Genomic DNA, 18,591 nt, shown 5'->3' on the forward strand with positions numbered 1-18,591 from the left:
CATCTAATGATATCTATTATTATCTATCAGATGACAAATAGAACAGGATATATTAGTACAGAAACTTTCTCTTATACTAAAATGTATGTTTCAAATTTTTATTGTAAAGGAAGAACTTGATAACTATTTAATGGAAACCAACTGCAAAAAAAAATTGCTCTATAGCAGTGGTTCTCAACCTGTGGGTCGGGACCCCTTTGGGGGTCGAACGACCCTTTCACAGGGGTTGCCTAAGGAAAACACATATTTTTGATGGTCTTAGGAACCGAGACACCAATTTTATGGTTGGGGGTCACCACAACATAAGGAACTGTATTAAAGGGTCGTGGCATCGGGAAGGTTGAGAACCACTGCTCTATAGGACAGGTTGCTACAGCATTTTTCTTTTGTGAGCTGAAGAAAAAGCTTGCATTACTTTTATAGTTTCTGTAAACTTGTTCACAATCATGTTTTCCCAACATGTGCAGATAAAAGAAATATGAAAACACACATGGTGATATACTTAATTATATGTCAGTTGTTTAGATGTGGGTATTTCAACTTCCTGATTTCTCGGAAATAATCATGCCAATTCAATTCAATTATTACATAGAGATTTCCTTATCTGAAATATTTGTTTATATATTTTTCTTGTTAAATAAGGATGACAAAGTTTACAACTAGTTACTTGTCGATTATGTAAGGTGAGGATAAAGGGCGTTGGTACTTACCTGATACGCCTCTTCTCATAGTGGGGGGAGGAGTATCCAGAATGGGTTGACCTTATCCTCTCGTGATTGGATTGAGTCAGATAAGCAACGCCCCCTGATACCAGGACTTCCCCAGTTTTACTGACGAAGAGCTCTATCCGACTCGTTGCACCATTCACTCCAGACTCTTAATTCAGTTTTTAGCTTTTATTGTCTTCAACATCAATATATATATAACTACATAAACAATGAACATAACACTTAGTCGTACAAACATAGTCAGGGAGGGACTAGATACTCCTCCCCCCACTATGAGAAGAGGCGTATCAGGTAAGTACCAACGCCCTTTCTCCATAGTGAGGGGGGAGGAGTATCCAGAATGGGATGTACCAAAGCCTGCACGTCCCTAGGGAGGGAGACCCCTGAGGCCCCGTGTCCCCAACTCAGGCCTGTTGAGGCGTGGGCCCCGTCCTGTGAACCGCCTGCAACACCCTGCGGCTGAATGAGGCTTCTGCCGAGGCAAAGGAGTCCAACTTATAGTTCCTAACAAAGGGAGAGGGGGAAGCCCATGTGGCTGCCCTGCAGATTTCAGCCAGGGATGCTTGTGTGGCCCAGGCTGTGGATGTGGCTGCGCTCACGTGGAGTGGGCTGTGATATGATTTGGTGTCTGTAAATCCTGCGATTGGTACACAGTAGCAATGCAGGTTCACAACCACCTGCCAATAGTGGTGTAAGTTACCTTGTTACCCAGGGATCCCGGTTGGAAGGAGACAAATAGAGCTTCGGATTTCCTGTTTGGCCTGGTTCTCCTGAGGTAAATCCTCAGAGCCCTCCTTACGTTCAGAGTGTGCCACTTCTTCTCCAATGGGTGAGAAGGGTCTGGACAGAAGTTGGGCAAAATCAGTTCCTGGGCTTGATGGAAGCAGGAGCACACCTTGGGGTTGAAGGACGGATCCAGCCGTAACACCACCTTGTCTTGGTGGAAGACGCAGAGATTCTCCCTGGTGGACAGCGCTTTCAGTTTGGATATCCGCCTGGCGGAGGTGATGGCTACCAGGAATGCCACCTTCAGGGTCAGGAACTTAAGGGAAACTGTTCGTAATGGCTCAAACAGAGCACCTGTTAGCACGTCTAGTACCCTGTGTAAGTCCCAGGAAGGGTACCTGTGTACCGTAGGTGGTCTGAGATTGGAGGCCCCCTTAAGAAATTGCCTGACTATGGGGTGGTGCGTCAGACTCTGGTTTCTGCCACACAGGAGAACTGATGAGATGGCTGAAACCTGTCTCCTAATTGTGTTAGGAGCTAACCCTCTATCCAGGCCCACCTGGAGGAAGTCCAGAACCTGTGGCACCGTAGCCTGGATGGGATTGTACCCCCGGGAGTTGCACCAAAGGCCCGCAATGTGGAGCCATAGATGCACTCCGTGGAGGGTCTGTGGGCAGCCTGGATAGTCCTTATCACCCTCGGGGAGAAGAGGTCTTTCCTCAGGATGCTCCGCTCAATCGCCAAGTGGTCAACTGGAGCCATTGAGGATCCGGGTGCTCCAGCAACCCCTGGCTGAGGGATATCCTCTCCTGGGGGATTCTCCAGGGCCTCTCCACCGACAGAGACTGGAGATCCGCAAACCAAGGCCTCCGGGGGCAATGAGGAGCCAAAAGAACCACTTCCACCCCCTCCTGAAGGATCTTCCGTATGAACCTGGGAATCAGGGGCAAGGGAGGAAAGGCATACAAAAGATCCCTGGGCCATGAGCTCCGCAGAGCGTCCGTCCCTTCCGCTCCCCATGTCTGGTACCTGGAAAAGAACCTTGGGAGCTGGGTGTTGAGAGGATTGGCGAACAGATCGACTTCCGGGTGCCCGAAGCACTCGGCCACCTCCTCGAAGATCGCAGGCTGCAGCCTCCACTCTGAGTTGTCCACCTCGGCCCGGCTGAGCCAGTTGGCCCTGGTGTTGTCCACCCCCGCTATGTGTTCTGCCCTCAAAGACCAGAGGTTCCTTTCGGCTCACTGACCCAGATGTTTGGCCTCCTTCATGAGGGCCCTTGATCTGGTCCCCCCTGCCTGTTTATGTGGGCATTGATGGTGATATTGTCTGTGAGGACTAATATGTGCTGGCCCTTGACCGAGTTCTGGAACCGTAACAGGGCCAGGCGGACCGCCCTGAGCTCCAACCAGTTTATGTTGTGAGTCCCTTCTGCCTGAATCCACTGTCCTTGCGGCATCTGAGCCAGCAGATGGGCACCCCACCCGCTCAGACTGGCGTCCGTCGTTACTGTCAAGCGGTCTGGTGTCCAGAAGGTTTCACCCTTTGTGATCACTGGGGACGTCCACAAAGTCAGGGAGCAGGAGACCTCTACTGGGAGAAGTACCTTAGTCTGTGAACAGCTCATGTGCCTTCACTGGAATGGCAAGAGGAACCATTGGAGATCTCTGGTGTGGTGAGCCCATGGAACGATGCCAATGGCGGAGACCATGGTGCCTAGTAGTTTAGACAGAGTGGCTAAGGACACCTTGTGCTTCCTGGCTATCGAGGAGGCTAGCTGTCTAAGCGCTATCTGTCTGTCAGGCGACAGGAAGACCATGCCCGCCTGGGTGTATATTCTGGCTCCTAGGTGAATCAGACTAGTAGAGGGGTGGAGGTGACTCTTGGCTAGGTTTACCGTAAACCCGTGGTCCCTCAGGACTGTCATGGTGACATCTAGGTCTCGCAGGCCGCCCCTAAAGGAAGATGACTGCAGAAGCAGGTCATCCAGGTAACATTGGATGCACACCGGGACCTGTCTCAGGTGCGCTGCCAGCGCTGCCATTACCTTCGTGAATACCCTTGGGGCCGAAGACAGCCCGAAGGGGAGGGCCCGGTACTGAGAGTGGTGTCCCATGTAGCAAAACCTGAGATACCTGCGGTGATCCTGGGCAATGGGAATGTGCAGGTAGGCCTCAGTGAGGTCTATGGAAGAGAGAAAGTCTCCCTGTCTAACCCCCTCCAAGATAGAGTGCAGGGAGTGCATCTTGAACCTGCTATAACAAATGGAATGGTTCAGGTGTTTCAGGTCAAGGATCGCTCTCCAGCCCCCAGAGGCCTTGGGGATGACAAACAGAATGGAGTAGTGCCCCTGACCCTGTTGCTCTGGAGGCACCAGCTGGATCGCCCTGATCTCCAACAGATGTTGGATGGCTTCCTGCATCAGCAACCTCCGGGTCGGGTTCTTAGAAACCGGACATATCCGGAAGAAGCTCGGGGGACTGGAAAGAAATTCGAGTGAAAGGCCATGCCTGATGGTCTTCTGCACCCACCTGTCAGAGGAGGTGAGGTCCCAGCGGTCGGCAAAGTGCGCTAAGCATCACCCAATGGGGAGAACGCTGGGCCTAGCTTTAATTTTTGCGGAAGGAGCACCCGTCCCCTCGAAAGGGCCGCTTCTGCTGCCTGCCTCTCTGCTGCCTGTCTGGGTACCTCTGCCTAGCAGGGAATCCCCCCTGGTACTGCCTGCTTCCAGAGAACCCTGCCTCTGACCCCCTAAAGGAGTCCTGACCCCGAAAGAAGGAACCAGAGTCCTGACCCCGGGAGTAGGAGCATCTGGGTATGGAGTCATCCTGAAGCTGCCTTTCTTCTGGGCAGTGGCCAGGACCTTCCTCTTGTCCTTGTTCTCAATCAGGAACCGATCCAGAGCTGAGCCAAAGAGTCCCCTGTGAAGGGGGCCGAAGCCAGGTGCCACTTGTGACGAACCTCCACCTGCCACTGTTGTAGCCACAGCAGCCTGCGTGATGCCACCAACGACACGATTGCCCTGGAAGCAAATCTGGCTGCAGCCAAGGTGGCATCCGATGAGAACTAGATGGCCGCTGCCAGCTTGTTGATGTCCTGATGTGACCGGGCATCTGCTATGGGGGTGTGTTGCTGTAGCTCCTGCAGCCACAGCAAGGATGATCTGATGATGACGGAGGCTGTGGTGGCTGCTTTCACAGCCTAGGCTGCTGCTTGATGACCCCTTTGCAAGGTGAGGTCCGCCTTCTTGTCCTCCGCCTTCAAGGCATCCTCTGGCTCCCCAGGCATGTTGGTGGATGTATGAAGAGCCACGACTGGATCATCTATGGCGGGCTGCACCAGTAGCTTAGCCAGCTCTTGGTCCACATTGAAGAACACCCTGTCTGAAGAGGAGGGTGAGGGACCAGTTGTAGAAGATGCCCATTAGCGCCTTACCAGGTCAAGGAAGGTCTTGGGCGTAGGAACGGTGTCTGCCTTGATGGCCTGCTCATCGAAGATGTTCTCCGCTGAGAAGCCCTGGTGTTGAGGTGTGGCCTCCGCTGCTCTGTTGCCTAGCTTGACTGTTGCCTTGGTCTTGAAGAGCAGGGACTTAAACAGTGAGGGCTGGAACAACCCGGTGAATGTAGGTTTAGGAGGAGGCATGCCTTTGTCCTCTGACAGCTTGCCCTCCCTGATCTCGCCTTCCTCACTTTCATTGTCACTGTCCTCCTGGGATGAATGTGAGGAGCTGGGGATCTGGGAATTCAGGAGCCCTGGGGTGGGGTAGGAGGGCCCCCCCTGAGGCTGTGGCTGTTGGAATGCTGCTGCCATGCATTGCTGAAAAGCCTGCATCATTAACTCCTGAAAGTTGGGGGGCCCTGTGGGAGGTGTCTGGCTGGGGCTGATGCCCCCCTGAGCAGGGGGACTGCCCAAGAGGGGAAGTCCAGTAGGCAAGGCTGCCCCCACAGTAGGAGTGGTAGGGGATTGCCACCACTGAGTAGAGCCCCAAAGTCCTAAGGTGTCTTGCTGGCAGGGCTGGATTCTCCACTGAACCTCCACTGGGTAAGGCAGTGGCTGGAGTTTTTCCTCCTTTGCCTGGGGTGGCCTGATGGCTGGCAGCCTTCTTGCAGAGCCTCCCTAAAGCCTTATACCTCCTCCGCTCGTACTTAGAGGGCTTGGAGGGCTTGTGAACCCCTCCTTCCTCTGGATCTGCCCTGGGGGAAAGGTGCTTGGTTTTACATTTAGCCTTTCCTCTCCCCCCCCCTCCTCGGGCAGTCTCTGGGGAAGCCACTGACCTGGATGCTTGCTCTTCTGCCCCTCTGGTGGAGCTGCAGTCCATGCTTGCAGCTGCCTGGGATTCTCCTTCCCAGTAGCTGCTGGGTGCCGCCATCTTGGACCACGTGGGTCCTCCCGGCTTCAAAATGGCGTTGTCTGGCTTGCAAAGGGGCACGAAATTCAAAAGTGCCTGAAGAACAGCTTGTGCTCCAGGGAGCTTGTCGCACGCCCTCTCAGCTGGATCCTCTTCCTCCTGCCTCTTCTCTGATGCCGCTATGGCCAGGAACGGCTTCTTTGGCTTCCTCACGATCCTCTGGCCACGTGGAGGCAGCGTGGGCATTCCGGGGCGTTTGGAAGCCCCGGTTCGTCGCTCAACCCCTGAGGGGAGCGATGGAGCGCTCCAGCGACTTACAAGCCTCAGCGGTTAGGGCTTGCCTGCGAGAGGCTTATGCCCGGTCCTCCTGCTGCCCGGCCAAGATCCTCACTGAGTGTCTTCAGATTCACTCAGTGGCCAGGGCAGCGTGCCGCCCCAGGGGGGCTAGTGGCAGTCCCGATCCTGCAGGAGGAGGCTATGCACGGTGCAGGGAGGCAAGGCTCGACGGGTCCAACTGAATTTTCTTTAAATCCTAGTAAATTGCTGGAGATCCAGAATGAGCAACCTTTCACGATCGATTGAGTTAGAAAACTGCGTCCTGGTACCAGGGGGCGTTGCCCAAAGAGCTTATCTGACTCAATCCAATCATGAGAGGATAAAGTCAACCCATTCTGGATACTCCTCCCCCCTCACTATGAAGAATTTATCAGGGTTTTTAATTTTTTTCTTCTCAGCATCCAGCCAGGGTGGATTTTTAAATATGTTTTAATGTTGGATGTTTGGGACTTTTTTCCCGCTTTTATATACACATTTTTTTCTTTTTTGTTGTTGTTACTGTTGAATACATGTTTTTTCTGTTTTGTTTTTCTGTTTTGTATTTTATTCCTTTTGATAAAACATAATAAATATATACAGTACATTAAAAAAAATAGTCATGCCAACTGGGCACTCTACACATCTGGAGGATGTCCAGACTGGGGAAAGCTCATATATAACTTTCCTTTGTAAGGAAATAATTTCATATGAAAATGCTCAACGTTGCAACTAAACATGAGTTAAAATCTGGTCCACTGGCATAACTGCCAAATATTGTAGGGGCCCATTGGTCTGTTAGTCCAGGGTTAAAGATAGAAACATATTGAACCTCATATTGACTTGCTAGGGATCTTTTATGTACAAATCATTCATTTGATAATTAAGTTTGACCATTCCTTTTAGAATTCACAACAGTAAATAAATTTTAATAAATTGTCAAATATTCACTATAGAGCAACTATTAATGTCCTAGTATCATAGACAAGTCTATTTAATGATAAACTTGGCTCATTTCTAAATTAAGGTGACCAGATTTTCAGATTGGTAAAGAGGGACACCTTTGACCGGGGGTGGGGGGGTAGCTTGATTAAAAATTTTATACGGAGCAACAAAAATTTTCATACAATGAAAAAATAGTATTGTAATATTTTTTTATTTCAACATAACTACAATTTACAAATATAAATTGTAACTGTTGCCAAACATCAAAATTTTGATCACGTGACCATGAGGATGCTGCAATGGTCGGTAAGTGTGAAAATGGTCGCTAAGTGTGAAAAATGGTCATCGGTCACTTTTTTCAATGCCATTGTAACTTTGGTCACTATACCACCTTTCTTGCCACAGTTCTTAAGTGAATAACTGCAGCTGATAAGTTAGTAACTTAAGTGAATCTGGTTTCCCCATTTGACTTTGTCAAAAGGTCACAAAAGGCAATTAAAATGACCCCAGGACACTGAAACCATCATAAATACGAATCTGTTGCCAAACATCAAAATTTTTGATCGCGTGACCATGAGGATGCTGCAATGGTCGCTAAGTGTGAAAAAGGTCACTAAGTGTGAAAAATGGTCATCAGTCACTTTTTTCAATGCCATTGTAACTTTGGTCACTATACCACCTTTTTTGCCACAGTTCTTAAGTGAATAACTGCAGCTGGTATTTTGTATTTTGGATAGAATCTTTTTTTAAATAGTCTAAGACAATTTAAAAAAAGAATCCACACAGAATAAATTGAAGTAAAACATTTCAAACTATTCCACACAGAATAAATTGAAGTAAAACTATTTTTTAAAATTCTATGCACAATATGTTTCAAAGTATTGTGCATAGAATTTTTAAAAATGGTTTCACTTCAATTTATTTTGGATAGAATCTTTTTTTAAATAGTCTAAGACAATTTAAAAAAAAGAATCCACACAGAATAAAACTATTTTAAAAAATCCTATGCACAATAAATAAAATATTATTTTAAAATACATTAAAAAAATAAAAGAAAAAAACCCAGCTCACTTACCATCAGACACAAGTGAGCACTCCAAGTCAATTCAGAATGATGTAGACTTTGCCACCATTTTTTCCACATGAGCCGACCTCCAACCTCCGTGCCCCTCCCCTCCAAAAAATCCAGGAAGGAACACTCGCAACTTCTCTAGCCAAGTTTTTCTCGAGCTCTATGGTACTGGGTCATCTTTTCTTATAAAAGTAAGTAAAATGGGGGGGGGGTCCGTTTTCTTTCTTTAACATTTTATCTTCAATGAAAGTACTGAGACATAGAGAGGGTTTAGACAGAGTGTCTTTTGTCTTGCCCCAATTAGGATTTCTTAAGCAAATCCACTGGGCTTTCAACATGAAGCCAGAAAATCGGGACGGACATGGGACAAATTGTTATAAATCGTGACTGTCCCGCCAAAATCGGGACGTCTGGTCACCTTATTCTAAATACATATTCAAGGTAGTCTGAACATAAGGTAAGGAAATGTGACTCAGACTGGAAGAGTACAATATTGTGGCTTTAAAAAACACAATTCCCAAAAGTTTTTAAGTGGTAGCACCACTGCTAAAATTCCTTTTGCTCACTAACAAATTACTATTATTATGCAATGAATCTATTTATTTTATTAATGTGAAACAATCCATACTTCTTATTAACAGTATCATCCTTAATTTATTTCAGCTATAATAGATTTCAACTAATAAAGATTTCTAGTAATTACAATTTGTTTTGGAGTAAAGATTACAATTAAATATACACAGGTGTGATATTTTTGATTGGAATGATCATATAATTGAATCTGGTTTCGCTCAAAAATTCTTTTTCTTTTCTGAGTTTATTAATTTTTATTAATTCGTTTATTAACGAATTGTGGCTTCTATGTGCAAAACCTGAATCTGTTTCAAAATTCCAGTTTTATATGTAGAAAGCTACATTCTGCTTATATAAAGAGAGACAACCAAACTGGATAATAATCACTGGGGACTGTAGATCATTAGAAAGGAAGGAATTTTCTATATGATTCATTTCAACCCCCAAAGGAAACATGAGAAGGAGTAGATGGTTTAATTTCTGCTTCTTGAGATACCAGTGATCATAAAATAGTATTTTTGTTAAGAAAAAGGCTGAATCAAATAAATAGGACCAGCAGAATGATGTCTCAATCTGTAAGCCTGAGAAAACCAATACAAACAGTTGCAACTGGTCAGATGGTTCCAAGAAGAACATAAGAAATCTTTTTTAAAAAGGGCAGCGGGTGCATGTACACACACACCACAATTTATAATAAAAATTCAATCTAATTGGTCCTCAAATGAAATATTTGAAAAGATGGGTGGAATTTGAAAAGTTTAACAGATCATTTTACTTACATTTACTTGATATTTTCCTTTCATGAATATTTTCCTATCGTAGTTCTAGCAGGACCATTTTCAAGTATTTTTCTCATTTTTTAGTGATATCATTTCCTGCAGAATTTTGGTGACAAATTTAATGTCAAGTAAAAAGCCACCAACTGGGGAGTATTTGCAGACTATGAAGATGTTTTGTTTTTGATAAATTAATTATGAGGTTGCCTGTCTGAATCAAGCCAAAGTATCACTAAAAATTATGAATTTATTTGCCATCCAACTCCACATGACTCTGGCCACTTCACAAGTAAAAATATTAAAAACAAGAAAAGTATTATAAAAAAATGAAGAAGATAGCAAAGATGACAAAAATAGAAATGAAAAATAAATGCATGCCCACAATCCAATCACTCACCCTCACCAAAGGCTAGGGTAGCAAGGTAGGTCTTCAAAGTCCTTTGAAACACTAGTGGGGTAAGGGCCATCCAGATCTTGGGGAAATATTCCAAAACATAGATGCAGTTATATAGAAGGCACACTTCTAGGTCTGAGGGATGATTTCCTCAAAGGAACCCTGAGAATGTTAATTCTGCCAGTTCAAATCAGGCGGACGGGGGGGGGGGCAGCTGGTCCCTCAAGTAATCAGTTCCTATTCCTTGAGCAGCCAATTTTTCAATTGCCATTTTCACTCCATTATTGTTTTCAAAGGTATACCATGCATCACCCACATTTTTTTACCTTTACCACATTTTTACCTTGCAATCAAAATACAACCATATAATATTACAGAAGATATTCACTCATGTATTGTATTTCCATTCCTATTTAGAAGCAGAACAGCAAAGTCACTCCAACCTTGAGTTAGAAGATTCCCTCACCCTTTCATTGTTCAAATGCAATTCTACGATGTCATAACCCATGCATTTCAGCCTAGAAATTGGGGCTCACATGATAATACAGGGATGTGGATTTAAAAAACAGAATAAAAATTAGGCTCCGTTTAAGAATTTAAAATACTAGGTTTATAATTTTCAAGGCCTTCAGAAAAATGTTATTACTGTGATCCATGTCATGGTTGTGGTAGATAAACAGTATAGTAATTCACACAGTTTTCAAAGGAGTAAATTGAAATAAATACACATCAAGGTTAAAGTAACCTTAAATCTGTCTGGACCTTTATTCTAAAACTTAACTAAGAAGCAGTTACCCAAAGACATTCCAAGTTCTAATATTAAACGGCAATCTGTACAGGATTTTTATCCTTAACTTTAAAGGGATCGTGACTAGAGACATAAATTTTCTGTCAAAGGGCTTGTTTCTCAAAACACCATCCCCACAGAGCTTACAACATGGTAGCCTTTTGGATGACTCTGAAAACCTGATGATGCCTCTGGGGATGGGGGTTGGGATATGCTGCAATGGTTTCTATCCACGCTGCTTTTTGTGTATTTCCTGTGATACCAATGATATGTTACGTTTTGACTGTTCGTAGAAACTGGTCATAGAAACTGAAAATACAAGTTCAAACTACAACCACAATTCAGCCCAAAATTTCTGTTGTTAAGTGAGAAGTGAATTTTGCTCCATTTCCCAACTTTCTTGCCACAGTTGTTAAGTGAATCACTGCAGTTGTTAATTTAGTGATACAGTTGTTAAGTGAATCTGGCTTCCCCACTGAGTTTGCTTGTCAGGAGGTCTCAAAAAGTGATCACACAATCCTGGGACACTGCAAGCATCATAAATATGAGTCAGTTGTCAAATGTCTGAATTTTGATCACATGGTCATGGGATGCTCCAAAAGTTGTGTGAAAAACAGCCATAAATCCTTTTTTTAGTGCCATTGTAACTTTGAACAGTCAATAAGTGAATTGTTGTAAGACAAGGACTACTGTAGTTAAATAAATGTAATCAAGAAAAAAAGAATTTTAGTAGATAAGCCTATGGATCTGCTTCATGGACACATAGTCGAGTTACAACAGTTCATTTAGTGACCTTCAAAGTTACAACAGCATTGAAAGAAGTGACTGTTTTTTATATTTACAAATGTTGCAGCATCTGCATGTTTCATATGATCCAAATTAAAATGCTTGGCAACTCACTCATATTTATGACTGTGGCAGTGTCCCAAGGTCATATGATCCCATCTTGCAACCTTCTGACAAACAAAGTAATGGGAAAACCAGATTAACTTAACAACCATGTTACTAACCTAACAACTGCAGTGATACACTTAACAACTGTGGCAAGAAAGGTCATAAAAAGGGGCAAAACTCACTTAACAACTGTCTTGCTTAGCAACATAAATTTTGGGCTCAATTGTGGTGGTAAATCGAGGACTACCTATACTCTTAATGTATTTAATCCCTATATGTTTCGGTAGAAAATAATTTATCTAAAACAAATGAAAAAGGCAATAGAACATGAAGAATATTGTATATTTCATGTAAAGGGAACAGAGGTGAATATTTTCACACAACTCAGAAAAACAGAACATGTACACACGCGCGCGCACACACACACACACACACACACACACACAAACACACAGGGGGAGGGACCAGTGGTCTAAAGGATCCTTTAATTGAAATGTAGCCAGCTATAATGACCAATACTAATCTGATTTGACCATTAATGTGGCTCACAAAGGGTTTTTAATCCTGCCTAGCCAAACTGTACAGCTGAATAGGAAGAAAGAGGATTGCTTTTCTTTCAGGGTTTGTCTCCAGCTGTTCAAAAAAAGAAAGCACAGTTGAAACACAAACACAATTGTCTTTCTTTTCTTGGATCAAATTGTGTATAGCAAACCTTATATCAAACAGTAAAAATACATTCTTAACTTCTCTATTCCATGGTAGTACCCAGCACTACCTTTTTCATCAACAATGTAAGTTTAACTATGATAGCTAGTATAGTGGAAGATCAACACCATTACTATTTTTGTTACATGGTTATCATGTTGACTAGTTCAGTTAGTTTTGTATGCCATTCTGGAATCCATTATTTAGAAAACATTTTAAATAAATAAACAAAACATAGTTAATTCACCGAAGTTCTCTTTCCAAAGTACTGTTTGAAAGCATGCATAATCTTCTCAGAAAAGGAGACATTATTCAAACAGCTGATGATCACTGTTGCCTTAGTATTTTCTAGTCATGTACTCTAAAATGTAGGGAGAGAGAGAGAAATGGCCTCCTCATTTCCTCTTTTCTTATGAAAACAGAATGTCCTGCTGGTTGAAGACCTATTCAGTTCAGGAACTTCCATGCCAAAGAATCTGGTTATGAGACTCTTTCCCATGCATGTAACAGGGTTCTCTCTGAAAATGGAGTTGGGAAATTGAAAATAAGGAACATACAAGAAATTAATGAGTTGCCAGCTCCAACTGTTTTCTTGGCACAAGATCTTCCTACCACATCATCAGAGGAAAACAGAAGGAACTTTTTTCCCCATCTCTGGCCATTGATTCCTAGCAGAAAAAATCAGCAGGGAGTCACACAAAAGGGCATAAATTTAGAACCTGCAACTTCATCATCTCTCATTTCTATTTGTGTATATAACTTTTATAAGTGGCCTGTCATCACCCTATAAAATGGATTGTTCTATATATTTAGTAGAGATGCCATCTCCCATTTATTCATTTGTATTATGTTTTTTGCTCCTTAACATATAGGTCAACTGATAAGGGGCTTTCGACTCATTATTCTTCTCTCCAACCATAATATAAGAACACTTGAGATAAAAGAGAAACAGACTGTCCCAAACAGATTGCTCAATAAAATCCCTGCTGAATCTTATTCTGGTTCTTCCCATATGGTCAAATGAATGAAAGTGAAACGGGTAACAGTTTTTCCTAGCCTACTGATGCTCTTTAATGATAAACCATCATCAGGAAGAAGACTGGAGATCTTTCATTTACCTATTCCCACTGCGCTGCTACGATTAAGCATCCAGATGATTCCAATAGCTACTTTTGTTTGTTTGTTTGTTCATTCATTCATGCATTCATTTATTCATTCATTTATTCAGTATATACAGCCTAACCCAGTGATGGTGAACCTTTTTGTCATGTGCTGAAAGAGCGAGTACATGCACCAGAGGTGGGTTCCTGCCAGTTCTAACCTCTTCTATAGAAGAGGTTCCACAAATGACCCCATGCATGCACATCTCCTGCATGTGTTCCACCCCCATGCATGCGTAGCAGAGACCCAAAAACCAGCTGGCCGACGGGAGGTACACACACATGCATGGAAGAGCTGAGCTGGGCCGACAGCTCACATACCCACAAAGAGGGCTCTGCGTGCCACCTGTGGCATGTATGCCATAGGTTCACCATCGCGGGCCTAACCTGTGGAATTTTGGGCATAAGAAGAGAAAGATGTTTTAGCTGTCACTAGTTCTACTTCTTCTTTAAGCATCCCTTGGAAAATAGCATTTCATCTGTTTTGTTCTGGCATATAAATTAGGTTATTTTTGAAAATGTTTGGTCATTTCCAGCCACATAAATAGGGTCAGAAATGGAAAAAACCAACCTATCTGAAATCCTTTCAGCTATTGTGCTAGAAGCATGGCTGGTGAAGAATGGAGCTGGAATGCACACATATTTATATACATTCATAAAATTTAACTTCCTCATCATGCATTATTAATAAAGAGAACGGCAAGATTAACATGTGGTTAGAAATATGGAGAAGGAGAAACATTATTATACTCCTCTAAGGGTATACCAAGGAGCAACTTAGATTCTGTTCAGAAGAGCAGCACTTGGCAACAATGGGCAACTAATTAAGTCAGGTTGATGAGGTGTTCAATAGGACTACCAGCCAACTCTGAAAAAGCTGAAAACCCTCAGTAATAACGGATGATATAAAAAACCATCCCTGATTTTGCAGAGGAAGAAAATGCCCTAAGTAAAGTTCAATACAGGCATTTTCCAATAGACCTTTCCTGGAAAATACCATATATATAAATATATATAAATATATATATTTAAAAATTAAACTTGAAACCTGATCCAGGATAAAAACATATCTTAATGTTTCCAAAGCCACTTGCTCAGCTTCTTTCCACTATTGCTAGATAAAATTGGAAGCAGAATTCCAATTTTGATTATATTCACTAAGCAGGCATTGATCTTCCTTATCTTGCTTGGAAATGCTAAACAACAGAAGCAATGGCTGGATTCACTTAACATGCTAAACTCACTTGTAGTGTAATACTTAGTTGGAGTCTAAATATTCTGAAATTTACACTTCACCTGTGTTGCTACATAAACATTACTCATGAGAAAATCATTATTAGCATCGAATTTTTCAGGATTTTTTTTTCTTGAAACAGTCATAATGATTTTGGTTCTTAAACTGAAATCTTAAGCATACTGTTTTAGAAGCATAACTAAATAAATACAGCAGAATACCAGAATAAATATGCATAGGATTGCATATTTGATAGTTTGCCACTAGGCAGTACTGGATATTACTGAATTGTCTTGCAAGCTCTATCTCTTGTGATATTGTGCTAGTTTATGTAGCTCACTTGATAAGTAGCTCACTTCTATTCCACAACCACAAAAAGAAATATTATCCAAAGTTTGTTAATAATAATCAATAAAGAATGAACAAAATAGATATAGCAATGAAAAACATCTAAAAGCTATTTTCCGCCTGTGCCTAATATAAAACCTACCCCAAAATAAGGTCTAGTTAAGACACCCACCATTTGAATGTACAAGGTGGAGCAAGGCGCAGGTGTAAAAATCAAGCTAAGGTGGGGGGCTGGAGGTGCCCCAGGCGCCCAACACCCGCTTACCTCATCATGCCAGTGGAGCTGCTTGCAGAACGCTGCGAGACTCGTTGCACTGATGGAGCCACTCACCGCAGAATGCTGCAAGGCTCATCTTGCATACTACACAGTGTCCAGCTGTGAGCAGCCCCACCAGCAAAACAAGTCTCACAGCTTTCTTCCACCAGCAAAATGAGCCTCGCAGCATTCTGCATGGCGGCTGGAGCCACTGGAAGATGAGGCAGTTGTTAGGATGTTGATGGTCTGGCGTTCAGATAAGCTGGTGCGGGGCATGGGGGGGGAGCTCCATACCCCATGCCTTGCTTCATCCTCCATCCCCCCTGCCTTGCTTCATCCTCCATCCCCCCTGCCTTGCTTCGTGGCCACCGTAACAGTGTGTTGTTGAATGAAGCGAGCCGGTGGGGGGGGGTGGAGGACCAAGGGTGCGGAGCTGGCCCACCTATGCCACAGTGGCTTACCTGAGGGCCCCTCAGCCATGCCACCCATGCCAAACCCTCACCCCTCCCAGGCATCCACATCCCTTCACTAACCTACTTTCCAGCTCCATTCTGCCCTGCTGCATGCAGGGCAACAAAAGTAGTCTGTGGGGCTATAGTAAAAAAAAAATTCAAACCTTCCAACTTCTCACAAAAAAAAGAGAAAGATCTTGATCACTTGGTTGAGAACCACTAGTTGAAAGCAATTATTTCTAGGTGGATGACTTTAAGGAGTATTGGAAGTAGAACTTAGAATTCCAAGCCAACACTAATGAGTTCTGGGAGTTATCATCTCAAATATCCAGACAGCAGAGGGGGAGAAGGTCATGGGCCACAAACTAAATTAGCAAATGAAGGTAATATACAAAACTAGATTCTATGCAATAAGACAGTGCTAAAGATATTTTTCTGAGCTCTTAAAGTTGGCTGGATATGTCATTTATATAGTTATATACAGCTAGTTATAATAGTCATGAGGACAAGCTTTACAATGGCTCAGGAATGGTGGCTGACTCTATCAGTCCCTGGGGACCTGTTCTAGGACTGGATCAAGAAACACAATTGTAATGCAATAAGAATGGTGAGATGTTTTTAATTTCAGTACAATGGGATAAAGTTATTTGTCAAGAGAAAACAATATACATTAGTCTGTTGCACATAAAAAATAGAATTTAAAGTAGCAGTTTGAGATGTCAACTGATTTGATGCACACTAAAAGTAGTACATAAGTGTTAAATACCAGTAATGGGCATATAACATTCATTGAATAATATATAAAAATATGCAGCTTGGACTCATCCTCAAACAAAAAGTAATAGTGTTTTACAAAGCTGCATTTTATGAAATTTCTTGCTGCCCCCCCCCCAAGAACATTATAAACCAAAAAAAAATTATTGTAAACAAACTATATGATACAAATTTAGACAAGCTGTAAGTTGAATCCCAAATATGTTGAGATTTGACCACTTTCAACATTCGAGAAATATTCCAGCTAGAGAATCTCAGATATCATTATCATCAACCAATACATTCTGAGACAATGTTTTATTTTGCTCATAATGAGTAGGTTTAATTTATGATCATAATTGGCAACACACTCCAAAGTATCTCAAAAACTGTTCACCATTAGATTCCCATTTCAAGAGTTTTTATACGCATTTAACCACATTTTGCTTTGTTCAAAGAAATATCTATAAATAAAACAGAACATCAATTCATCATTTAGTAACTTTTGGTAGACTACCTGTAGAAATCTGAATAATGATATACAACTTGGCTCTATTAACTATTCTTTTGCTATAATTTATATTTCACCCTAAATAACTGTGACTTATTTTCTCTCTCCATTCCCAAAGGAGCAAGCAGGCCTTAAAAATGAATTCAATTCAGTTACCACAGCTATGAGCTGTTGATATTTCTTTGATTACACAAGTGCACAAACATACACACAACTTAAGTACGTTAAAAAATTTAGCTGACTGCACAATTATTAAGGTTAGTTGTGCCATAAAGAACTTTTAGCATGTCTAATTCATTCTATCCAAGAGATCTCTGAAATTCTTGACTACATCTGGAATAAATTAGCACATTTTTGCAATATTGTTCCAGTGTAAATGCTAAGCTTCAGAGCAGCTATTGTAATAACCCAAATGCTTTAACAATGGCTTAATATTAATATGAGAAGGAAAATGTGGAATTTTATTTCTACAAAGAGCTGTGGTCTTATTCACTCAGGAACTCCAGGGCTTTCAAAGATAAGTTAAGGCAGCACTTTTTAAATCCAAGAAGACTAAAAGAAGTATCCAGACAAATGACTTCTAGCCAGCAATAAATTCCTACTTCTGTTTGGTAGTCAAGGTTATTCTGAAGTACATCTTCCTTTAGTCTTAAATTTATTTGCCACCTTTTTCCAGTTCTAACCAGATTGAAGGATGTAGTTCTAACTTTCTAAAGAAGACATGGGCAAAAAGCAAAAGCAAAGTGGTGCTGAAATAATGAGGAAAGTGGTCCAATTCAAGTATAGAAACCATCTAGTTTAAGTTTACTGCATTTTCTGCAAGGCTGCTTGGGCTCAATCTCTGTGGGCTCCATGGCCTAAATCTCTGTGGGCTCCATTTAGGATATATGATTCTACTGATGCAAGAAAATCTGCAGCAAATAAAGACACAGTGGATCTAGACCTGTTCAGACTTAAGGGAGAAACAGTTTTCTTGGCAACTGGGTGCTTCATCCAGCAATCTCTTAGGTATTCTTCCACCATGTCTCTAACACCACAGCCAAAGAGAAAATCATTGCAATCTCTTTCCAGTGGTCAGAGAGGCCCCTTCTCCCCTCGAAAGAAAGAATGCAGTGCCTAACAAGACATCTCTTTTGAACATGTGCAGAGTGTCTCCCCTATTTCAGCTTGCCAAGCCGGATAAATACGAGTCAGGAAGTCCGAGGCTTAAGCAGATCTTTCTGTAACATGCATTATCGTGGTCAAGGTGCACGCGTGGGGGCTCTTACGCTTAGTTTCAGAACCAAAGCTGCCACCAGCCAAGGAAGGAATTAACGGTGAATGAAGAGTCGGAGAAGTTTAGGCTTGTTTGGGGTGGGGGGCGGAGATGGAAAGCCGAACCGCAGCTGCGGTGCTCTACTCACCCATGGTCTCTCACGGGCGGACAGATGGCTCGGCTGCAGCGGAGGGGCGGCGGTGTGAGGTTGCTTTGCGAGGTGGACTTTCTCGGCTTCGGAAAGGAGACGGCAGGAACCTAGCGTAGTCGAAGAATCTGCGCTCGAAGTCCGAACTCTCCTCGGCTGGATCCCTCCCTCAGCGGCCACAGCCAAAGGGGCGGCGCCTGCGCTGAGCAGCCACCGA

At 43.0% G+C, this 18,591-nt stretch overlaps 1 protein-coding gene across 2 annotated transcripts in view; it reads right to left on the reverse strand.

The window, feature by feature from the left end:
- GPM6B (glycoprotein M6B) overlaps positions 1-18,591 on the reverse strand; it is a 134,321-nt gene extending 115,730 nt beyond the window's left edge. Inside the window, exon 1 of one of the 2 annotated variants that reach the window (XM_087726156.1) lies at positions 18,375-18,591. In XM_087726156.1, coding sequence (XP_087582282.1) covers positions 18,375-18,378 — 4 coding nt within the window. In that variant the 5' untranslated portion in view covers positions 18,379-18,591. The remainder of the gene's footprint in view (positions 1-18,374) is intronic. The other variant, XM_087726159.1, reaches the window with a different exon arrangement.

The sequence above is a fragment of the Thamnophis sirtalis genome, unplaced genomic scaffold, assembly GCF_051295495.1.
Source record: "Thamnophis sirtalis isolate CommonGarterSnake01/CBP01778 unplaced genomic scaffold, rThaSir2_p1.2 scaffold_12, whole genome shotgun sequence".
In the NCBI taxonomy this organism is placed as follows: Eukaryota; Metazoa; Chordata; class Lepidosauria; order Squamata; family Natricidae; genus Thamnophis; species Thamnophis sirtalis.